At 49.7% G+C, this 23,055-nt stretch overlaps 6 protein-coding genes across 6 annotated transcripts; 4 read left to right on the forward strand and 2 right to left on the reverse strand.

The window, feature by feature from the left end:
• Positions 1-2,976: 2,976 nt before the first annotated feature.
• Positions 2,977-3,771, forward strand: GUITHDRAFT_65922 (hypothetical protein; the record flags this gene model as incomplete). The annotated part of the gene is made up of 1 exon (XM_005838572.1): positions 2,977-3,771. The coding sequence occupies one exon, from the start codon at positions 2,977-2,979 to the stop codon at positions 3,769-3,771; it is 795 nt and encodes a 264-aa protein (XP_005838629.1).
• A 154-nt stretch (positions 3,772-3,925) lies between these two features.
• Positions 3,926-8,500, reverse strand: POLD1 (DNA polymerase delta catalytic subunit; the record flags this gene model as incomplete). The annotated part of the gene is made up of 33 exons (XM_005838573.1): positions 3,926-3,992; positions 4,044-4,102; positions 4,157-4,229; positions 4,275-4,423; positions 4,473-4,514; positions 4,560-4,616; positions 4,665-4,727; positions 4,776-4,860; positions 4,910-4,990; positions 5,042-5,195; positions 5,243-5,333; positions 5,382-5,489; positions 5,574-5,663; positions 5,714-5,802; positions 5,856-5,962; positions 6,009-6,054; positions 6,104-6,201; positions 6,252-6,335; positions 6,378-6,478; positions 6,537-6,604; positions 6,659-6,716; positions 6,771-6,901; positions 6,947-6,992; positions 7,040-7,102; positions 7,149-7,226; positions 7,275-7,400; positions 7,453-7,560; positions 7,617-7,706; positions 7,753-7,840; positions 7,890-8,029; positions 8,086-8,154; positions 8,204-8,371; positions 8,420-8,500. The coding sequence occupies 33 exons, from the start codon at positions 8,498-8,500 to the stop codon at positions 3,926-3,928; spliced, it is 2,958 nt and encodes a 985-aa protein (XP_005838630.1).
• A 2,013-nt stretch (positions 8,501-10,513) lies between these two features.
• On the forward strand, positions 10,514-10,767 carry GUITHDRAFT_66081 (hypothetical protein; the record flags this gene model as incomplete). Its single annotated transcript, XM_005838574.1, has 2 exons — positions 10,514-10,640; positions 10,697-10,767. Coding segments are annotated over 2 exons (198 nt in total), but the record flags the coding sequence as incomplete, so codon positions are not given.
• Positions 10,768-13,026: 2,259 nt separating this feature from the next.
• Positions 13,027-13,523, forward strand: GUITHDRAFT_150952 (hypothetical protein). Its single transcript, XM_005838575.1, has 4 exons — positions 13,027-13,146; positions 13,194-13,265; positions 13,314-13,366; positions 13,417-13,523. Exons 1-4 carry the CDS (start codon positions 13,069-13,071, stop codon positions 13,466-13,468), a joined length of 255 nt encoding a protein of 84 aa, XP_005838632.1. The 5' UTR covers positions 13,027-13,068; the 3' UTR covers positions 13,469-13,523.
• Positions 13,524-13,566: 43 nt separating this feature from the next.
• Positions 13,567-15,829, reverse strand: GUITHDRAFT_134543 (hypothetical protein; the record flags this gene model as incomplete). The annotated part of the gene is made up of 6 exons (XM_005838576.1): positions 13,567-13,645; positions 13,694-13,739; positions 13,787-13,889; positions 13,942-14,761; positions 14,813-15,721; positions 15,789-15,829. 6 exons carry the CDS (start codon positions 15,827-15,829, stop codon positions 13,567-13,569), a joined length of 1,998 nt encoding a protein of 665 aa, XP_005838633.1.
• Positions 15,830-16,894: 1,065 nt separating this feature from the next.
• Positions 16,895-20,632, forward strand: GUITHDRAFT_102917 (hypothetical protein; the record flags this gene model as incomplete). Its single annotated transcript, XM_005838577.1, has 19 exons — positions 16,895-17,062; positions 17,121-17,251; positions 17,303-17,402; positions 17,458-17,542; positions 17,921-18,030; positions 18,084-18,155; positions 18,204-18,254; positions 18,303-18,680; positions 18,735-18,957; positions 19,004-19,059; positions 19,109-19,162; positions 19,214-19,321; positions 19,370-19,508; positions 19,557-19,802; positions 19,850-19,882; positions 19,936-20,003; positions 20,051-20,158; positions 20,214-20,279; positions 20,330-20,632. The coding sequence occupies 19 exons, from the start codon at positions 16,895-16,897 to the stop codon at positions 20,630-20,632; spliced, it is 2,499 nt and encodes an 832-aa protein (XP_005838634.1).
• Between the last annotated feature and the right edge of the window lie 2,423 nt (positions 20,633-23,055).

The raw sequence follows: 23,055 nt of genomic DNA on the forward strand, positions 1-23,055 counted from the left end.
TTCCGATGCCCCTCCTCTTACTACCGCAGTGGCCCCGAGTGCCTGAGCTGCCCTGACATGAGCTCCAGCGACGCCGGGGCGAGCAAGGTGGAGGACTGCCGGGGGTTCCTTACCATGGTGTTCGCCATGAAGGACGCGAGCGTCACCTTCAACGGTCGCACTCGCTCGCTGGAGTTCGGGGGCATGCAGGACGCACAGCCGTACGCCTTGAGCCTCATGAACTACACGGGACTGGCTCAGTCGGCTCCTCTCTTCATCAAGACTCGAGGGTATGCCCTGCACCCCTACCAGTACATCAACCCCTCCTTCCCTTCCCTCGGCCTCCAGACCATCCGATGCCAGGAGGGATCCAACTGCTTCAACGCATCGCAAGTGAGCGCATTCTCCTCCTCCTCCTCCTCCTCCTCCTCCTCCTCCTCCTCCTCCTCCTCCTCCCTCTGCTGTGTTCCTTCCCTTTATCCTTCGCTTCTTCCTTCTGCTATTCGAACTATCTTGAGCTCCGATACCCCACTTTCGTCCTCTTCCTCTTCTGGTGTAGTTGACTTGCTCTCCTAGTTCCGTATGGATGTCAGCTCGGCAGTCAACGGGCTCGTGGACGCCAACAGGATTCGCCTGCTGCCTCCCAGCAACTGCGACCTCCTCCCCTCCGGTGTCGTTGACCCGCTCTGCGGGCCTTGGCCAGGCATCGCACGGAACGACCGACTGGGCGAGTGTGTCTGTGCGGGAGATCTCTGCTACATGACCTTGGGAGCGCCGTGGGTAAGCGAAGACCTCGGGTACAGGAAAGTTCTGAGTCAGGTGAGTGAGGATAATCAGACCCCTCCCTCCTCTCCCTTCCTTCTCTCCCTCCCTCCTCTCCCTCCTTTCCCTTCCTCCTCTCCCTCCCTCCTCTCCCTCCTTTCCCTTCCTCCTCTCCCTCCCTCCTCTCCCTCCTTTCCCTTCCTTCTCTCCCTCCCTCCTCGCCCTCTCTCCCTCCTTCCCTTCCGCCCTCCCTGATTATCTGTCTCGCTCGCTATCTTCACTCTTCTTGCTTGCATATGTCTCACCCTCTCCTCCATCATGATGTCCTCCCTGCAGGCTACCAAGGCAGCCAACGCAGCAGACTGTGCGAGGTTGTGCTCGGATGCCCCTGCCGACTGCAACGGCTTCCTCTACTCGCCCTCCTCCTGGGTCTGCGACCTTCGTTATTTCCTCTCCCTTCCTTCTCTCGGAAACTTCTGCCCCAGCAGCTCCCCAGCATGTATCAGTTTGATCCAGTCCAAGTACATCGACCTGACGGTCCCCTTCCCCTCCCTTGCGGGCCTCCAGATCTACTGGAAGCCAGCTGACCCCCAGCTCTGCTCTATCGTCACCCAGAAGTCTCGAGCCTGCAGCAACTCCTCGGCCCTGCCCAACAGAGTCTTCGACGTCGCCGTCGATCCGCTGGTGGGAGGAGCAGGAGGGACGGGCCTGCGCAGCCCGTTGGACACCTTCCACGTCATCGTTCGCTTCCATGCTGCGACCGCAACGCTGCTTGGGAAGGTGCAGGATATTCTGCAGGCGCGGGGGGTCCAGTCGTCGTATGCTCAGCCCTCGGGTCTCAACGACTTCCTCCGCAAGTATCAGGTCGTTCAGGTGTACACGTCCGACCAGAAGGCTCTCCTGGGCGGCAAGTCGGCAGAAGGAAGTTTGCTGGGCTCGCGCTACATCGACTGCATCGGCAAGACGTGCGGGCCCGTTACCCTCAGCTCCTCCGCATGGTGCAACGACACAGTCGCACCGCTCAACAAGACAAGGTGCGGGGGCGACGCGACTGTGAAGCCTGTCTGCAAGCAGATATGGGAGGCAAACAAGTGGATATCCGTCGTCATCTGCCCCAACGGCCTTCCCCCCACCTGCCAGGTCTCCGGCTCCCCCGTTTGCTCTGCCGCCAACCTCTTCGACGGGAACGCCTCGACCTTCTGGCCGGCCTACAAGAGCGATGGGGTCGTGACTGACTTCGTCACCGTCACCTTCACCAAGCCGGGAGGAAGCGTCACCTTCGTGGAGCTCACCAGGGTTGACCTGCAGGAGCGGCAGGAGGTGGCGACGGGGCTGGCGGACTCGTTCAGCGAGTTGGAGCTTGACTTCAGTGACGGGAGCTCGCAGAAGGTTCAGTTGGCCGGGTACGGCACAGGCACGGGGGTCACGGCAGCCGTGCAGACGTTCTACCTGCGACCAGTCGTGACTTCCTCCGTCACCATCCGCGTCTCTCCTCTCTCCTACCTTGAGAGCGTCAGGAACCCCCAGAGGCGCCTCGGGCTCGCCTCAGCTGACTTCTTCGGCCAGCCGTTTGACACCGTCCGCAACGTGACGGCCGTTGACTTCCTGCGGTCGACCTACTCCTCCGCCAAGTGCCCTCCCAACACCTTCAGCGACTCCTCCCTCAAGTTCTGCCAGCTCTGCCCCTTCCCCCTCGTCAGCCCTGCTGGCTCCTCCTCCCTCTCCAACTGCTCCTGCCCGGCATGCAGCGACGGTCGAGTCCACTGGCAGGCAGACGAGAAGTGCGACGACGGCAATCAGATCGATGGCGATGGCTGCGACCACAACTGCCTCATCGAGCCTCTCCACATCTGCTTCGGCCCTCTCACCGCCACCAAGTTCGGCAACCCGATCGCCTCCTACTCGACACCGGACAAGTGCATCAGGATCGGGTCTGAGTGGACCAACTTCGGCGAGGCCGCATGGCCAGCGAGGTTCGGCGCTGCTGCCGTCTTCCACTCCAACGCTCTCCGACTGACAGGAGGGATGGGCTCGCAGCTCCAGACTGAGTTCGGCACCACCTACTACGAGTACACCGACGGCACCCTGTGCACAGTGCAGGAGCCATCGGACTCTTGCGCGCTCCCGAGGGGGTCGAGCTACCTTTCGTGGTCCCTTGCTCCTTTCGCTCCCGCCGATCCCTCTACCACCTGGTCCCCCCGCGCCTTCCACGGCCTCGTCTCCTTCAAAGGCTTCATGTGGCTGTCCGGGGGCATCTTCCGCACACAGGGGCAGAGCGGGTGGGTGGAGGGAGGCTCCTTCAACGACGTTTGGAAGAGTCTTGGCTCCGCTGAGACCCAAGGCAGCGCGTCCGTCGTGCCATGGCTGCTGGTGACGTCAGGGGCCAGCTGGGTGGCTCGTGGAAGACATGTCTCCCTCGTGTTTGCGGGGTCCATGTGGATCCTGGGAGGAGAGCGGAGGGATCGGAGCAGCACGGCAGGTGGGGGCGTATTGAACTATCAGACAGAGTACCGCAACGACGTGTGGAGGTCGCAGGACGGTGCCCAGTGGTTGCTGGTCACACAGAACCCGAGCTGGAACGCTCGTTCGGGCCACACAGCGGCAGTGCATGAGGGGAGCAACCAGATCTTTCTGATGGGGGGACGAGACGCCACCCGGTACTACAACGACATCTGGAGGAGCGCCGACGGCAAGACCTGGACCATGGTGACTGGGTCGGCGCTGTGGAGTGCAAGATGGTTGCACGCCAGCGTCTTCTTCGAGGACAGTCTGTGGGTCATCGGTGGTCACTTCTGCCTCACTTCCTCCAGCCAGCCCTGCACGACGGAGACTGCTGGAACTTTCTACAACGACGTGTACCTGAGTGCTGATGGAACCAAGTGGCTCGTCTCCACGTCCTCAGCAGGTCGACATTTGCCTGCCCTCCTCGTTCTTCTCTTTGACTTTTCTCTCCCGCAGGTTGGAAGGCTCGGGCTGGACATTCCGCTGTGGTCTTTGTGGGGCCAGTGCAGTCGGACCTATGGATTATAGGGGGTTACTACGGCTTTCAACAGGCTCTCAACGACACATGGCGAGCTTTCAAGTTCTGAAGCCTTCTCGCTTGTACAGTAAAATCGTGTGATGTTCATTCGCATGTCTCGTAAAGCCTTCCAAGCGAAGGCTGCATCGCTCTCTATGTGCTCGATTACCAGCTGAGAGAGAATCTTTCGGCCGTCTTCTGAGCCTCGATCAAGTCTTTGTGCGCCTTTCGCCTGTATTGGCAGTCACTCAGAGGAATGCAGATGTGCTAGTTCGTAGTCCACCTTCGGTAGAAGATGGGGCAATCCCTTGACGTACAGATGACTTCCATGTGTAGAGATCCCTGGGGCGCAAGCGAATCTTCAGCCAAGATTTGGGGATCGACAGATGATTCTACCTGACACCGCTGGCACTGAGTCCATAACTTGGCGAACTGAGTTTGCATGTGGTTCAAGTTGTCAATGCTGCGTCTGCAAATATCCGCCTGGAGGATGACTCAGCATCAGAACAGTCACACGGCAACCTTGAACAACACCTCTTTGGGCTTGCAGTGTTCACAAACGGTAGCTCGCTCATCTTTCAACGGAGTGCGGCAGCCCAAGCAGGTCTTGGTGGCTTTGACGAATTTCATCAAGCCACCGGTCGTAGGGGTGGACAAAGATATCTGCATCGAGAATCAATCGAAAGCCAATTGAAGTCGTCGTCAAATTTGCCTGGCGAGTGTGGTCTCCAGAAAGCAAAGACTGAGGTTTATCCTACAAAATGCTGAGATCACGGAAAACAATCTATACGTCACTCACCAGGATAGGTTCGAATAAACGCAGGATGGGCTGTGAAAGCTGGTGGTCTAGGTAATGCTGAGGAGGCGTCAGAGAAGAAGATTCTGGGTAAACTGAAAAAAAAACCTGCACATCTATAGGCAAATTGTTCTCCAGTACAAAGATAGGATCTTCAGCCTTTTCAAAGGCCTGGGAGGATTTTCAGAAATCTTCACACCAGCTTCCTGTCGCAAGTACCTTCGCTCCTTTCGGACCTTTGATAATTACATAGGGCACACGGTCGCCGAGCACAGGAGCAGTGTTTGGATCTCGCTCCTTCATCCTGTATACAACCAAGGATCACAGAAAAATCTTTCATGATTGAAGCTCACCTGGCAGCTAAGACGACGTGTGCTTGCGCGCTCTTTGAGTCTTCTTCAGACTTGTGTAGAGCCTTGGTGATGATCAACTCGCTACACGCACAACAAAAGTCAGTGGGTATGGAATGCTATTTCATCCTTCACCTGATATCAACTTTGTTCATCAGAAGATCACGAATCACACCCTTCACGTATTCCGCAGCTGCATTCGGATCTCGTTGCATCAAAATTGTTTTTAAGCAGGTGTCCACCATGGTTCGGACAAGACCACAATTGTCTCTCCTCACAGTTTCAATTCCTTGTCATCAATCAGTACCGTCAAATCGTTATCCAGATTTGTTTCACCTTTGCAATCCATCTTATCGAACTTGTCCGGATTCGTCCAAAGAAGAGCAGCATATCGCTTCTTGTTCATCAACAAATACGGATAGTAAACCTGTCACGAAATTGTAAGATGTCACGAAAGACAATAAAATCGTAGGACCTTTTCGAATTCTAGCTTAATCGGTTTTACAAAAGATGTATTGACAAAATCTGCGGCGGACAGGGCAAGCTTCATAGTCTCGTCAATCATCCATCTTTCACGATTTTCCTATCAAACGAGGACGATCAAAGACTTACATAACAACAAACCTGTTTTCCAAACCTCTTCCTCTGGAGCATCATCCATCGTGACACCGAACTTGATCATTACGGAGTCCGTATCACCATACACAACGACGCTGTCATGCTTGTATCCATTGGCAACGGTATAATGTGCCTCCACCTGTTTCTAACGGTGAATACTACAGCCAAGATCAGCAATGCTCTGCGCACTTTTGCTTTTGTAAGTTCAATCATTTCACGTCCGAACGCTGTGACGCTGGAAGAGATTTCCAGACAAGGCAGTTTACCCACTTGCGCTCCTGATGTTTTGTTCAGTCCAAAATCATTCAGCCGTGCTTAAGACAAGACGAACCCGTGAAGCCATAAACGGAGTTCGCACTGACTTTGAGCGCAAGCTGCCGTCCGTCAAGAACAGCCTTCATGATCGGATCCGTGGCTTTCTTCAAATCAGCCTTCGCTCTGTGACCATGTCAGTCTCTTGTAAGGGATCCCGTAGTTTGATTACCGCTTTCGGGCGGCCAAAAGCTCATCCAAAATCTCAGGAAGAATGCCTGAATTCCAGAAATCAATTTCTTTTATGGGAGACGCAAAATTGCTAACCTTTCTTTACGCTTGGCTTGACAAAGGTGTCACCATGTGGAGTGACAGTAATTTGTTCCGGCGTAAAATTAAATTTGTTCGTTCGCAAGTCTTCTTTGCTGAAACATTTATGTTGGAAACGTGGCAGATTATAGGTGAGGTGATTTACCTGACAAGAGTAGAATAACAAAGGTTATGTGCCATCATGATAGAGGGGTAAAGCGAAGCAAAGTCCAAAGTTGCAATAGGATCACTAAACCAACGTCAAAACTGAACAAATATATCACATCCTTACCTGTAGAAGCCTTTCTTGGGTTCAATAACAATGGCACCTTCAAACTTCTCGTCGGTGGATTCTACCTTCAAATTTGGCAGCAGTAGGCCCTTGGAACGGGCCTGTGTTACGAAATCCACATTACTTGCCTCAAGATTGGTGAGAGCATCTAATGAGTACCTTGCGCAGTAGCTGAGACATAACTTTGAGCATCTGTCCGCGAACAAGGAGCCAACCAATGGGCACTCCTGAAAAGTTTGAGGCATTAGAATCCTCTAACAGTGTTTGTCGTGTCGGCTGACCTGTCACTCTCGCCATTTCAACGTAGTTGTAAATGAACATCAATTTGTCCAAGAGACGCTGCATAGCAGTCGAATGAGCTGGACGCAGATTTCAAACAAAGACATGTAGGACCTGAGGAAGATATGCATCCTTCAGACAGTATACTGCAAGGCGACGGCGCGATTCAGCATCTCCATTCTGCAAATCTGAGATGATTGAATGATGAACGTCTTCCTTTTGCTCTCCAAGAAACTTGGCACAAACTGTATGATCTTCAATAGGACTCATTAAAGGTCTCCTGATAGTACCTGAATTCAAAGTGTATGAATGTAACTTGTACTCGCGTTGAATTGCCTGTTAAGTGCTCACAAAACATACAAGTCAGGAAATAGCATGAATACCTGGAGGACATCAAAGATAACCCTTCCATCAATTGATATTTCATTTGTCTCCCTTGTTCCCATCTTGCTCTAAGTGTGAGATGGCGATGCATAAACTGAATCAATGAACCTGAGCTGAAGAAAAGGTTGTCTTTTTGATCTTGGTTTTGCTATTTTTCATTCTGCCCAAAACGGGAAATGAAGCGACCTTCGCACAGCCATTACTTCAATCAGGTCTATCAAAAATGCACGTTACCTTCAGCGCTTTCGCTCTGTCCATGAGGTATGGAATATCGAAGCCCACAATGTTGTATCCAGTCAATATGTCTGGATCACAAGCGATGACAAAGTCCCTCCAGCCTTGGAGCATTTCGCTTTCATCCTGATCAACATCGTTAATCCTAGAATGAAATAGACAACATTTATGATTATACCTCGAATGAGTGCACTTCTGCACCGCTTATCGCAGCGCAAGATTTCAGAGTGAAAATATTTTTGACAATAGGTGTATCCATCCCTTGGATAGTAACCCAGTTCGCAATCTATTTGAACCGCTCGAGCGTGACTAACTCGTTAACAAGATTCTCAGGACGCTTACCTGGATGACAGGGTCCTTGTCAGGTTCTGGAAAGCAGCCCTTTCTTCCAGCACACTCAATATCAAAACTCAAAATTCTGAGTGGAGCAATCTACGTGATCCAGTCAAACTTTCAATACAGGTCAATGCTTAGCTACCTTCAACCAATCTCCATCTGGATCGTGACTGATCAATTTTTGCCACATGACATCCATTTCAAATTGACATGTCGTGTTTGGATTCGACCTTTCAAAAGCATATCAGTCGGCAAGTTCATACAGGTTTTTTGATGTACCTCGTTAGGTACTGGTTTGCTGGGAGGGTAATCCAGTTTGCACCCACGATCCCAGCATCTACCATGTAGCGCATGACAAAAACGACATTGGATTCGTAAGTCAAGAAAGTGCGAGTCCCTAGATTAGATATTTGAATTCCCTGGAAACAAGAATGTTAATTTTAATTTCAAAAGACAATGCACTTCGGTTGCACACATTTTCCAATATTGAACGAGCTGTAGTGACATGCTGTGGCCATACAGTTGAAATCTTCAAAAATTTGACCTACGAAAAAGATAATCAGTACTAGAGTGGGAAATTGTTGAGGTCTTACAAAGTCCTCTTGTCGATAATTCCAGATTGTTTGCTTGTATTCCATCTCAACGTACCGAATGTATTGACCATTACTTGTCTTCTTCGAGGAATCAACACGTTCCGCCATTCTTCGGTTCAAAGTTTCAGCAATCTCTTGACAGATATTTTCGTTGATTTCCTTTGGAGCCTGCATTCGTCATCAATTTTGAGATATGCGGCAGCTAGAAAAAAGCACCTGAACATAGAAGTATGGATCATAGCCGTGGACATGTACAACAGCACTGTGCCCTTCGGCCGTGACACCATACAAACGCATGATAGGAAGCTGTCCTCCATATCTTTGATTGCTCAAGTGTCACGATCTCAAAGTCTAAAGGACATTTTCTTACTGAGGGTATTGAATGCCCTGTTTTTGAGCAAACTCCTGCATATCTTGCCTAGGTGCCTGCACCAATTGTTAAACACGACTTTCGTCATGGATTGTGCTGAATACCTGCACGTAGTAATCCGTGTCGATTTGTTGCATCGAGAAATCACGTGCATTGGTGAATTCTTGCTCAGGCGCCTTTCTACACCAACGTTTCTTGGAAGCCTCGGGAATGCACAAGGTATCCTGATATCTAATCAGAGCATTGAAGCAAAATCTCATAACTTTACATCTTGAACATCCATGGCATCGTGGTAGATCTCTTCATCTGCATCCCAATCTTCGTCCTCTGGAAGCACATCTGGGGGATCATCGTCGTTGTCGAGATTTCTTGGACGTTTGTCGTCGAGGAACGGTCGCCCTTCGGAAGGCGCCTGTCTCTTCATCTGATCTGGCCGATCGAGGGTCAGGAAGGGCCAGACAGAGGAATCATCAGCATGCAGATGAAACTTCGTCATCAAAAGCATCATGCACAGAGAGTCACAGACAAGCGGTTGAATGCATCCATATACGAAAGGACATTAGCCAATGTAGCCGAAGCCATTCCAGTTAGTTTGTGAGAGGTAATACCATACACTTGATGGGAGCATGCAAAGGAGTCATATGTTTCAAGAAGTCAGAAAGGATGATGGGTCGAAGAGGGGAGAATCGAATCAGACGAGGGCAAGAGAAGAGCCTGGTGGAAGCAAGACAGGTGACGATACAAGAGAAAGATGTTGGAGTGGATAAGCAGAAAGCGAGAGCATCCTGCATTGAATGTGTGGGAAGGGAGCAGAGGGAAGAAATAAAGAAGGAGAACGAGGATGAAGTCGGGGAGGAGCAGAATCAGACGAGGGCTGGAGCATGTTGCGAGAAAAGTTTGCGGCATCGCCATCGCCACTGGCTGGAATTGGCGGGAACGATGTCATAGAGGCAGGTATCCGAAATTGTATCCGTGAAAACGTATCCGTGAAAAAAGGATCCGTTAAAGTATCCGTACAAGTATCCGGAATCTCGGACTAGCGGGGTGCAATGGTAGGACTCCATAGTTGCCTTCGCTGCTACTCGTCGGCCTCGTTCATGCTCGCCCGCCTCTCTTCGCTCCTCTTTGTCGTCTGCTCAGATCCGATCCAGCCGTCAGTGCATGACGGCACCCGTCGCGCTGCCATCACAGCCGATGCTGTTGCACCTTGCTCTTTGTACCTCCGAGGAGGCTCGCAGGTCGTACTTCCTCCCGCAGGGCCTCCAGCCCAAGCAGGAGAGGTCCGCAAGTGTGCTCAATGCGGGTCAACTCAGTTTGAAATCACTCTAGACTACTGCAGGATCACAGAATTGCACTTCTGTCATGCCAAGCCGTGCAGAAAGAACCATTGGAAGAACAACAAAAGCTTCTGGCGCGAACGAGCGCAATCTACGAAGAAGACAGTGAATCTCAACGGAGTTCCTCTGCCTGTTGAGAGCACATACACACGACTGGGCAGGAAACGTGATGATGACATCTTCCCTGATGACAGTGATCGATCCTCTCCGCAACCTGAAAGAGAGTTCGGGCAACCTTTTCCGACTGTCGACAGGTTCCGGCACACATGGGATGAGGATTATGAGGGGATAAACAGAATCTTGTGGGATGCAGCAGCTGACGACAACGTTGAACTGATGAAAAGTGCGATTGAGGATGGAGCTTGTATGAATGCAGGAAATCCGACCGATTTTTACAGATGGAATTCACTACACAGGTATGGCTGTTGCGTGCACTGAGGGTGAGATCAAAGGGACCACTGGGAAGCATGGAGAAGTCACTGGGAAGCATGGGGAAGGGGAGGGAGGAGGTTCTGACACGTGTCTCTCTTTTGTGTGTTGATAGTTTATGTGTTCTGATTGACTTGCCTTGGCAGAGCAAGTTACAAAGGTTGTTTTGCTGCTGTCCGATTTTTAGTGGAGCAGGGCGCAGATTTGCATGCGAGAGATAGTTGGAACAAGACTGCGCTACATCTAGCAGCTGAGCTAGGTCATTATGACATTTGTGACTACCTTATTCGGAGTGGTGCTGGTAAGAAATTTGCTTCAAACATTCTGATGTGGCAGTGATATTGACTGTTTCCGAAGATGTCAATGCCACGAACAAGAACAATCAAACTGCTCTCCACTATGCAGCTCGTGAGGGACATCCAAGGTAAACTTTGACACTTTCTTTACAGCACGGGGCCTTGAAATTTTCTTGTGACTCCTTGTTGGGTTTCAGTGTTGTTGTGTTGCTTCTGAAAGCAGGGTGCAACCCCAATGTAGAAGACATACAGCCTTGGGGCAAAGGAGGTATTGCATGCTTCAGCCAAAGAGAACCCTATTCAATGTTTGTCAGGGTTGTCTGCCTTGGACTATGCGATGGAGGGTCGATTTGATGACGTGATATCGGTAGATCTTGACACTTTTGCAAGCTTGCGTTGAAGGTCATTTTAGATCTTGGAACCAGTCACAGAATGGTGCACAAATCATACAGGTAGAATATTTACGATTCTTGCAATGCATAACTCTGCAATGCAGGGAAGCTTCGTGAAACACGAGCCAATATCAAATCAGTCTTCTTCAGTCGAGATGAGGTTCTTGGACTTGAAATTGAATATTCATCCACATGAATGTTCATTTCCTCACAGGAATATTTCGCTGATGAAGAATGGAATATGGAAGATGCTGCTCTCTACGAAGAATTGAAGCCATTCTCATTTCAGTAAGGGCGAGTCGGCACTGAATCCTGTCAGAGCCCCCGGCTATGGATACCGGTGGACAATGTCGGAGGCCAACTTTCCGCCGCCTGTTGGTACATGCGGGCAACCGCTCTTAGGCTAGTCCCTTGCACTGCCGGCTGAGCTTTCCGCCATGGCTTTTGAATGAACGGCTGCCCACTCCTTCAATCCTGTCTGACTGAAAAGTCATTCGCGCCCTCAAAGTCCTTCTCTTCAGCGATTCGCCGCGCCGCGCCACGGGCTGAGCCCGGCGCCCGGCTGATCTCCCCGGGCAGCCAGTCCGTGTGGTCGAGCGATTGTCGGCGTGTCCTGCTGCCAGGGCTGGACCGGAGTCTCGAGGAGCGTGGCGATGGGGAGACTGTCGATACTTGCCGCCTCTCAGCTCTGGACCTCGTTTCTCCGGAGGAGTGAGAACGTATACTTCGCTCATGACATGAATCAGGTTCTTATAGTAAGAAGAACTAGCGCGAATAATGAAACACATTGGTAGATTGGAATTGGAACATTGTTGGACCGCCAGCGAATAAAATTCAGTGATATAATCGTCGAGAGATTTGCCTCCCTGAATGCAGGAGCGAAATCTCAGGACAAGAGATTTTTCGCTTTGGCCAATGTACGGCTGAAGAACATCTTTCATCATCGCACAAAATGGTCAAAACGAAATGTCTGTTGGAGATTTCCATTGATTCCCGGATGAGTAGAGGGATGTCTCTGAAGATGATTTTTCAAAACCTGAAGTTTGAGACGTTCGTCGAAAATACCCTGAAGCTGAAAGTCATTCTCAGCATGGATTTGCCAATCGGAAAACGAGGCTCGAGATAACGATGTAGGCAGAGGCGGGACCGTCGCTCTGTGAACGAGAGCAGGAGCAGGTCGCAGTCCAGAGCAATTAGGCTTCGAAAAATAAGTGTATGCAGAAAGTAGGAAGAAAATGCACGCCAAGATGTTGAGTTCCCAAGGAATAGCAAGATGGATCAGACAATTGAAGAGGACGAAGAGAAGCTGGCAAGAAGCGAAGGGAGAGAGGAGAGGAGAGGAGAGGAGAGGAGAGGAGGGGACAAAATCGTAGCGGAGGGGATCAGGGAGGGGATCGTCACTTTCCTCATTGGGAATCTGAACCCGGCGACGGGCCTCGGACGTCTTTTCTCCGCTGGACACTCACTGAGGTCAATTGTGAAACCGCGATCCTGGAAGGACCACCCCACCTTTTTGAGGCTGATTCTTGCAGAAGTGCGTGGGTAGTCAACATGTTTGCACGGGTACCCCCTTATTCCCCTGAACGGAAGTCTGCGAGTCAGGGGTGGTCAGGGGTAGTGAAGGGTCACGACGTCGCTTCAGAATGGTAATGCCGATCCTAGTACGTTTGAGGGAGAGAAAGATGGGGGCGAGAGAGGAGGGAGAGGAGAAGGCGGAATAAGTTCGCAGAGGGAGGTACAGATGGACTAGTAGTGTTGTGGGGAGCGGGAGGTACAGATGGACTAGTAGTGTTGTGGGGAGTGGGAGGTACAGATGGACTATTAGTGTTGTGGGGAGTGGGAGGTACAGATGGACTATTAGTGTTGTGGGGAGTGGGAGGTACAGATGGAGAAGGTGTTGAAGTTGAAGCAGAGTATAACGGGACATGCGTGTGTCTTAGATTGGCACAAGATCAGGGTGCAAGTGAGAGTGAATCAATATGAATGGCTGTAGAACCAAATGCTGCCATCATTCTAGAAGTTTACGTCTCGCATGCTGACTATGATTTCACAGTTTGTTAAGCTCATTGTTGATCGTGCTGTTGGCCACAATGGCTTCAACTTCAACGCTGCCTCCAACGTGATCTTTCTTCGATTTCCTTTTGACTGCTCTGAGCTCCTCAACAGGACGAGTGCTTCAAGTTGAACCAGGTTGGCCTCTGGGGTGCCGAGACTGGCGATGTGATGGGCAATGGCGAGGTGATTTCAGTCATAAGATAGGGTAGATTTTCGCTGACAAGTTTGCAGTCCTATGATGGTGATGGTGTTGGCACCAACACCTCTGCTGAGGAGAACCATCCGTAAGTAACCCTTGAATGGCAAGCTCTCTTTCTGAACTGGTTCTCCACAGCTACTCTGCCCGCAGACAGAACAACTTCGGATCCCTCGTCCACTTTCACTAAGCAATGAGAAATGAGAAATTGTTTAGATCAGTAAAAAACAGCCCGGTGTACTCTGGCCGTTAGTTTGCACTTGTTTCTGCTTGACAGCTTTCATTATTTTACAACAGCCACAGGCCACTGGAGGAAGACTTGAGCGCATGCAACGATACAATGGAGTCTCCAATCATGATTCCAGCCCTGAGAACGTGTCGTTACACGATAGCTATCGTCGGTTACCATCCTCACCTTGACGCTGGGCTGTGATCCTGCAAACCCTGCACGACCGTCCCTCCTACATCTCGTCAACAACGATGTCAAATTGCTCAAGGTTGTGTTTACCTGTTACACGATCTGTATTCAGAATCATGCCCAATCCTGAGTTATCTTTGGATCGTTCCAGGAAAACAACCCTTTTGGTGCCGTACATGTTTCTCACTACAAGCTATCAGCAGAATCAGATCAGCGGCTGCATGGCTAGAACAAACATTACTGACCTGTGCTGTCTTGTTGTTCAGAAAACAAGATTGCAAAACCGCAGCAAGTTCCTTCTTGTTGAGCTTGCTCACATCTGTGCCTCCGAGGACGAATGGATTTTGTTTGCCGGCTGTGCTGTTCTTCAAGGAAACTCCAACACCAGCAGAAGATCCGTCCGAATCCCTCGACATTCTCATCATAACGCTGTCACAAACAAGGTCTGTCCATTCTTCCTGTGAGTTCTCTGGAGTTTGATCACGATTGCCTGCATTCTGTAGCCTTACATTGGAAGGGTGCTGATCTGACCTTCGCTGGACTTCGTCATGAAGATGAGATGAGAAGTGATGTACTGGCTGTTGCAGCATGTTCTGTGACGAGACGTTGGTTGCCTCTTGGAAACGGTTGAGCACCATTTCTTCTTGTAGACTCATATGGCCTGCGTCTTTCTCTGATTTTTGCAGAAAGTCCGTCTTTCCACTCATCCGTGGAACCTCGACATTGAAATTCGTTTGACTTTCAGAATTCCAAGATTTAACGCCAGCAATACGGTGATGTTTAGTAGAGAAAAATGTTGGAAAGGAGTTATGAAACTGAGGGCTTACTTGATTCATGCGGGTAGAGGGCTTTTCAGCTGTTGCATGGTCTCGATTCGAAGGTGAATTCCGAGTTTCGATATGGTAAGTTTCGTACTTGACCTCTTCACGAGCCTGTACGTTCGTGGCACTGAAGTCCTGCATCTGATAGGCTAACTTGAGGGATGGAGCAGGGCCCACTCCCCACTTGTCTATCTGCCATCCTGCTTCGGGCGGAGGTGCACCTGGCGGATCTTGGCAAGGACAACTGCGCGTCATATCAAACACTTTGATCACAACATCGATCAGGATCTTTCACCTGTAATATACGGCTTCTATCATTGCATCTCTCTCCGTTTCAAACGTACCCACAACATCACAAATGATCCACTTCTCATTGTTCATGCCAAACGATGGGATCCTCATGATGTGATTTGAGGTGTGAACTTGCACAAAGACGGAACCTTGCGATATTTGTCTGTATTCGCCATTCACTGCATCTATTCCTGCACCAGCAACGTGTATTGTGATGTCGAATCGTCTTGTTTGTAGGGCGTTGACCTCTTGGATGGCAAGAGGAGACGCTTCTCGCACGTTTCTTGCTGTTTGTATGGGGTCTGACGATTTTCTTCGATCGATCGGTTGAAGTGCAGCCGAATCATGAATTACTCCGTTAGCAACAGCTGGAATGGTTGTAGGCTGTGATACTTCCTGATTCGCAATCGCATGCACAGTTGCATGGCTGGAACCATTTACCTGTGAACTCGTTGCTTCAACCTTCTTTCCCAAAACTCTTCGAATCATTTGAAGCAGCTTTATGTCTTCTTGATCCGAATGCTTGCGTTTCGATGCAGCCAGGTCTTCCTTTGTAAACATGGTAGAATCTGTCTTACTCGAGATGGGACTGTCCAGATTCTCTGGCATTTCTCTTATGTTACTTGGGCGGTCGTCGTAACCATCGTGGTAAAGTCCATTCAGAGCGTTCACTTGGTCCTCGAGGGCTTTGATCTTCACGTCCACTGTCTTGTCTTTTTCATCCTTGATCCACTGCAAGCCCTCTTCAATCTTTTGAAACTTGGACAACCAGACGTCGCTCACTGGAGCCTGGACGGGAAGGATCAATGGGAACGATGGCAGCGGCGGATGGGTGGTCGGTTGCCAGGAGAAGGCTTCATTGCTAGTAACGCTCCTCCCCTGTCCAACCGGGAGTCCTCTTCCTCGGTGCAAACTTTCAAAATCCACAGGATGGTTCTTCACAAGAGATAACGGGGAAGTCAACGGAGTTGCAATTGTACCTGCTGGCTCCCTCAAGCTTTTCTGACTGAGCTCCCGCCATGAAGCAGGAAAGAGAGGATCAGCTACTATGCTCTCAGGCTGTTCAGAAGCAGAACGAGAAGTTTGTATCCTCTTTCGAGTTCGCTTCTCTTCTACTATACGCCATGCTCGTTCAAGAGCCGCTTGCCTCGCCGCCATAGCAATCAGAGGAACGAAAAGTTGACTTTAGCCTAGAAACATTCCAACAGATTTTAAAAATTGAGAAGAGATTTTTATTCATGTTCAAACTTTTCATCAATTTCCACTCGGTCTGTCAACTTTCAAAGCCGACAGTTCAACTTTGACTAGGCCCGGGCCCGGTACCGCCGGTCTCAACTCAGTGACTCCGGGTCACCCGGAAGTTTTCTTTACTCAAAGTTAAGTTAAAAATCAGAATCAGGATGCACCCGGTAGGATTCGGATGCCCGGTGATAACTAATACCTTCACTTAACTGCGGGGACTTCCCACCATGGCATGGCTGCTCCGGAAGGAGTGAGACGCGTACCGGAAAGCAGCAGCGATGATGACTGCAGAAGACATGAAGCCTTGATGTGACAGAAGATCTAGTACTGGTGGAGAAGATCTAGTACTGGTGGTAGAAGGCAATTTCAGACCATAGCGCTGCTGGTGAAGTTGCTGCTTGCTCTTGCACTGTCTGTTTGTGAGTGGAGAGCAGCAGAAGGAGGAGGAGGAGGAGGAGGAGGAGGAGGAGGAGGAGGACGATCAATCATATCATTACGAGACCTTATAAGTGAGAAACTCTGCATTCCGGCTATCTGTGGGTACCTGGAAGTGTTTGTACATCGCGACAAGCAGCTGCAAGGGGTTGCGGGACTGTATCTCTCGTTTGTCAAGACAGCTCAAGTTTTGAGGGGTGGGAGGCGTCGATTTAAACGAATGCAGCCGTCGACATGCATTTGCGAATGTGAGAAGACTTGAAGTCTTCGAAGATGCTCACACAGAAATATACCACAGATGCCAAGACTGGACGAGCCACCTGTCGAAAATGTCAGATGAAAATATGCCAGAGCGAGGTCGGCGTTTTCCTCTTCAACTGATCGCAAATTGACGAGCTCTCAGGCAAAAATGGGGCTTCAGGACATGGACGCTTGGGGAGCGACGCACTGGTATCACCTGCACTGTTTTGACTGGAAGAAGTATTCGTCAAGGTCATTGATCTTCGGCTACACGGATCTGAAAGAAGAGGATCAACGACGGATAGACGACTTGATCGCTAACAGGGAGACATTCAAGGTTTGTCACCAGCAGAAGAGTTTGTCCTTGGTTTTGAGTCTGACGAGTCTCCTAACAGCCTCCCAACGCCTGGCCAGGGCTACCTCAGGAGCTTCCTGGTCGACCTGGAGTGATCATTGAGAACGAGAGAGCCGAAGACATTTGCTATGGCAGTTGCGACGTGTTTGTTGTAGGATGTCAATATTATGGGTAGGGTCGGAATGCCTGATTGCGTCCTGAGCTTGTTTGACAGTTTTGCAGGGGAGAGCTGCTAGTTGGTCAATATGCCTTGTTGAAGAGAGAGCCAGACAATCCTTACGATCAAAATGCCATCCGAGTAGACAACATGCTTGGGTTACAGGTACCTCCTCACAGACCTTGAGCCTTCTGCCATGTTGTAAGTGCCGGACAACCAGGTTGGGCACATCAAGAGAGTGTTTGCTGCTGGGCTTGCTCCATTGATGGATGATGCAAGTCCCTGGAAACCAAGTTTTGAAGTCAGTGTGAACTCAACGGATGTGTATCATTGCAGAGTATCGATCACTGTGTATGGTCCTCGAGCATTCGCGTTACAAGTACGAACGTTTCTGAGGTTGTATAAGATGAACCTGAGCGGTGGCGTGCATATTGAAGGTGATTTGAACTATCAAAGCACTTCTTCTCAACTCGTCTTCCTGTGTTGCAAAAGTATGTCTCTTTTATTAGTTTTTCCACAGGAGATTCTTCTGCATATCAGATTGAAAAATCCGAAAAACTCACTTGCAAAGCTCTGGATGAAATGTTTGAGAAGCTTGAGGTTGATACAAGTTCTCTAGACCTTCAATTATGTCGAAGTGTGCACTTGCAAAATTGCGAGTAAGAAACATGAACTTTTTCCAGGTGTTCTCTCCAACCTATTGTGCACTACCTTGCTCCAGCATCAGCTTGAAGGAGTGGCATGGATGCACATGATGGAGACAACCGAAAAATTATTGCCTTTCTGGCGTGAGGTGACGACCATTGAACTTGGTTCCTTTCATCCCAATTGATTTTGAATCGTTAGGTTGACAAGAATGGAGCTATGCAGTATTTCGACGAAATCACCAGTACCTTGTATCCGATGTCTCCTGGACCGGTTAAAAAAGTCTTGAAATGCCGATCAAGAGAGTTCACACTTCTGTAGTTACGTGGGGGAATACTCGCTGATGATATGGGTCTGGGCAAGACCTTGCAGGTAAAGGGTATTGCACTGAGCTACCTGTCTGTTATAATACTTGCGAAGATATTGTCCTTGATCCTCATGAATCCAAGGACTAAACCAACCAAGGAATCGAAACAGTTGGGAAATGGCGGGACGCTGATTGTTTGTCCAACGTCGGTGTTGAGCAACTGGGTCGACCAAGCTAAGCTTCATACAACGAAAGGTTTGCTTTCTGTCGTCACATACCATGGAGGAGCCAGACAAGAGCTGTCAAGTTCTTTGAGGGAGCATGACGTCGTTGTCACAACATATGGTACATTAGCTTGCGAATTTGAGGAAGCTTCTTCGAATGGTCCGATCTCCAAGAAGAAGAGGAAGCGAACAGGGGCAGAAAACTTGTTTTCTGTCAACTGGCATCGGATAGTTCTCGACGAAGCTCATATCATTCGGAATCGACAGGTGTGTATGCACTTGTATTTGCCATTTTTCGTTATTTCACTCGCCGTGGTGCAGACGAAAACATTCAAAGCATGTTGCCGGCTGGAGGGAACACATCGTTGGGCTGTGACGGGCACACCATTCCAGAACAAAGCAGAGGACATTTCGGCGCTCTTCTCATTCCTGAAAGCGAAACCTGTGGATGATTTCACAGTGTTCAAGCAATCAGTATCGAATCCCCTCAAGTCGTCAGGGGCAGAAGGCAGTGCAATGGCGCGACTTCGAGTGCTGCTGAAGGGTGAGAAGATAAGGATTCATCTCAGGGATCTAAGTGTACAAACCAGCCATGTGCCTTCGTAGAAGCAAATCTCTCTTGATGAACTCTTTGCCCGAAAAAACTGTACTCGCTTTTTCATCTTGTTAATCAATCATTGATCGACTTCTTTCAGATTGAAATCTGCAGAATTCGCCTGGATAAAAAACAGCAAGAAGCATACAGTGTGGTATTTTACAAAGTCACCTTTTCGTCATTTCCTCTTGACGCCTTTGAAAAGTTGCTGGATTCTGCTCTGTTATGCTTTGGACCGATCATGAAGTCCGGGGGGAAGGCGATTACCAAGCATTACACTAGTTTGTTTGAGTGCGTGCTTCGCCTTCGTCAGGTTCTTCCACAATCCATTTCTGCCCTTGTTTTCAACTTTCATTGCAAGGTTTGCAACGCGCTCCATCTTTTGCCCAAAGAGAGATTAGAGAATGCGAAAAAGGCCCTGCAGTCACTGAACAAAGTGGAATTGAATGTCGAAGAAGCAGAAGCTCTTCTCAAGAAGCTACAAGGAGCTATCAACGTTGGTGAGATACCTTGACTCTCTAGACATCCTCATTGCTTATATGTATCAGGTGAGAACGAAGATGAAGCGTTGACTTTCGAATGCTGCATCTGTCTGGATGACTTGGATGCTTCCCTCGCTCAGATCATCCGGCAATGCGGGCATTGCTTCTGTAGCCTGTGTCTGCAGAAACTCTTGGCTAGCGTGCAAGGCTCAGAGTGCCGATGTCCTCTCTGTCGCTCTCCTTTCACCAGAGGGGATTTTATCGGGGCAACGGAGCTCAACAACATCGTCACCATGACGGATAACATCCAAGGTAGATCGACGCATGTCCTCGCACGTGGGATTGACGGTTGTGTGCAGGGGCCTGTGAAAGCGCGTCCTCTGCGGATCAGGGTCATGCTTAAGTCCTTGCATGTTTCTTCTGAATGACCTGACGAGTGGATCAGTTTCGCCCAAGGTTCAAGTTGTGTTACAGGAGTTGAACAAGGAGTGGGAAGCAGATCCCTCCCAGAAGGTATCGATCCCCTTACCTGTTGGACGTGTCTCATGTCGTTACTATAGGCTGTGATATTCTCTCAATTTACTGGAATGCTGTCGCACGCCCAGGAGGTTCTTGCTCAAAATGGTATCCAGTGTCTTCGAATAGACGGGTCGCTATCCCTGGACAAGGTGAGAACGATGAGAGCTTTCCTGCGAGAACTTTCTGACGTCTACCTTGCTGCAGCGAACTGAAGTCCTTCGACAGTTCGACCGTGACGATGCTCGTCGAGTCCTCTTGGTTTCTCTCAAGGTGTGCCATCAACACGTGCATGGTAGTGTCCGCGAATGACGTTGCGATAGGCTGGAGGGACGGGAATCAATCTCGTGAGAGCAAATCTCGTCTTCATGCTTGATCAGTGGTGGAACTATGGAGTGGAGGAGCAAGCGATGGACAGAGTTCACCGCATCGGACAAACGAGGAGAACGCGGATTGTGCGCATGGTATGTCAAGATACCGTTGAGGAGAAGATTTTGCAGCTTCAGGAGAGCAAACAGCTGCTCGGCAAGGGGGTGACGGCACAGCTCAGTGCTGAAGAAGCGCAGAAAGCCAGGATTGCTGACCTTAGAACGCTGCTGTTTGGCTGCGGAAATGATATTCCTTGACATCTTTGAGTAAAGGATCTTATGAACTCAACATTTATTCATTCAGACTAGACCTCGAGCTTCAGAGCAGGTAAAAGAAAGATTGCTACTCCTAGAATTTTCAATCAAGAGGCAACACAACGAGAGCTGTTCGTCCTTATTCCATTCTCAGACAAGAGAAGGACGTCGCTCGACGGGCTCCTCTCTATCGCTCGTCATACCCGCGGACTCTCTCCGACGTCGTCCTGCTGTCTCTCTTCACTGTGACCTGCACCTCGTCTCTCCTCCAGGCCGCCCCGTGCTCGGCACATCTACCAAATCACTGAGTTACGCCTTGCGTCCTTCAACTGATTGGAGGCGGGCTTGGTGGAGGCAGTAAAACTGAAAGTTTGCCCTTTCAAACGAGATAGAATCTTCAGATATCTCAAAGATGGAGAACGCTTCTTTTCGATCACAATAAGCATTTTGCTGACACCGCCTCCAATATTAGGCGAAAATAGTTGTTTTCATTTGTACGGCTTCAAAGAGGCCTGCAACCCCCATCCCTTCGGAATAGCCTCCACCCCTACCCCCAACTTTCCGTCGTTGTCGTTCCATGTCATGATGAGCTCTCCAATACCCTAGCAAACAGCATCTATGACTGCCATAGGTAGAACGGCCTGTTTGCACCACCCCTACCAGAAGCAGAACCAGCTCTGAAGGCAGGACCCCTACCCCTCTTCGGCCTACCCCACATGCGATGGTCAGATCGGTGTCAACGTGTGGCAGCTGACGTAGAGATTTTAAAACACAAGTAAAAGTAAAACTGATTTCGGCCTCGGTCATGTATTGGAGTAAAACGATGGCAAACGACCCGAAGCTCCCTATGACCAAAAAAAGATCGATGCAAAAGTCGAAGATAATACTTTTGGCACATCAGGGTCAAGGAGGCAGCCCATACAAGTGTTTTAAACGTCAGCAGGGGATGCGTCCCTTCGTACCTTACCCCCTGTACCCCTTACCCCCTGCTGTGACCCCCGTCCGGCCTCCAGTACCTCATACTACCCTACCACGTCGAGCGGCTCCACTCAACCCTCTCTTTCAGGTTTCCAAAACGAGGGATCTCGTTCTCCACACCTCGTTGGTCATATCAGGTTTCAAATATGTGAAATCTTTGCAGTAAATATGAAAATTGAAGAGTATATTTCATATTTATATTCTAAATTTAGTTTTGGACACTCCCCTCATGAAAATATTTCCTCCCAGCGGATCCCTGGCCTTTCGTGTATTTCTACCCCCACCTACATTGTTCTCGCCAACATCGAATTGTACCCCTACATGCAACTTGTCACCCGTACTTTTATGTTCTTGTACCCTATCCATGAATACCCTTCAACCTCTGGACTGGGGGTCCCCACCCACTCATGATTGTCACAACCCCCTAAATTATACCACCGTACCCGGAGGCCGTAGCGACCCTATCTCTTATTCCACCCCTACCCCCTCTGTTTTGCTCCACCCACAACCCTTCTCTAGCACCTCTCTGGTACAACTTTTCCGTACCCACTACCGGTTATTTGCACACGAGTACCCGTGTTTTCTCCACATGTAGTGTTATCTCAATACCCCTGTTTCACCACCCACCCTTGTAAAAATATCACCTGCTGTATCCCACCATCTCAAGTGGTCACTTCCGCCTCCCCTCCTTGCCGCCTTGCCTCTCTTACTCCTGCATTGTTACCTCACCTTGCTCCTGTATCGCTCTGCCTCCTCTCCCCGCTAGACGACCCCTCCCCTCCTCTCCTTCCTCTACGCTTGCATCTGCTACATATTTCTACCTGCCTCTCTTGCCTCTTCGCCCACCTCCCTCGCTCTATCGGAGTTACTGCATGCGAGAAAGGACAACTCATTAAGACTCGTATTGTAGAACATATCAACAGTCACAATGCCTTTCAAAGTGCCAATATGCTCTTTCAACGATGGTTCAACAGTCAATTTGTCCCCTGGAACTGACAATGTCATTTACAACGCCCTATCTTCTGCATCAGCAAATACCACATTCATTCTTGCACCAGGAGATTATCACGAAACAAAGCAGCTTACACTGTCAAAGCCAGGCATTATTCTTTGTTGCCAAGCCGACAATCTTGTAGATGGGAGACACAGCTGCAGGATAATGATTCCAGCTGATTTGGATGGAGAAACGTTTTGCCGGATTTGTGCACAGAACTGCAAATTGTTGAACATCGCGATCCAAGCCGAGACAACGGAAAGAAAAGAACCGTCGAAGTCTATCGTGACGATAGAGAAAGAATGCAATGCAGAAATTCTAGGCTGTCTCTTCTCTTGTGGATTGAATATGGGCCTCGATATCGCTGGAAATTCTAGGCCGTCGATTGAAGAATGCATCATCGAGGAGGCTCGCTGGTGAGAGCAGTTGTGAATTTCGAGAAAAGTTGATTACT

This window comes from Guillardia theta (genome assembly GCF_000315625.1).
Source record: "Guillardia theta CCMP2712 unplaced genomic scaffold GUITHscaffold_11, whole genome shotgun sequence".
NCBI lineage: Eukaryota > Cryptophyceae > Pyrenomonadales > Geminigeraceae > Guillardia > Guillardia theta.

Excerpts from the sequence above, each read along its gene's own strand:
- GUITHDRAFT_150952 (XM_005838575.1), top strand. The coding sequence starts at position 13,069 with ATGATTTCACAGTTTGTTAAGCTCATTGTTGATCGTGCTGTTGGCCAC. Across the intron at positions 13,147-13,193 it reads ACTTCAACGCTGCCTCCAAC|GACGAGTGCTTCAAGTTGAA; the intron begins GTGATCTTTCTT and ends GCTCCTCAACAG. Across the intron at positions 13,266-13,313 it reads ATGTGATGGGCAATGGCGAG|TCCTATGATGGTGATGGTGT; the intron begins GTGATTTCAGTC and ends ACAAGTTTGCAG.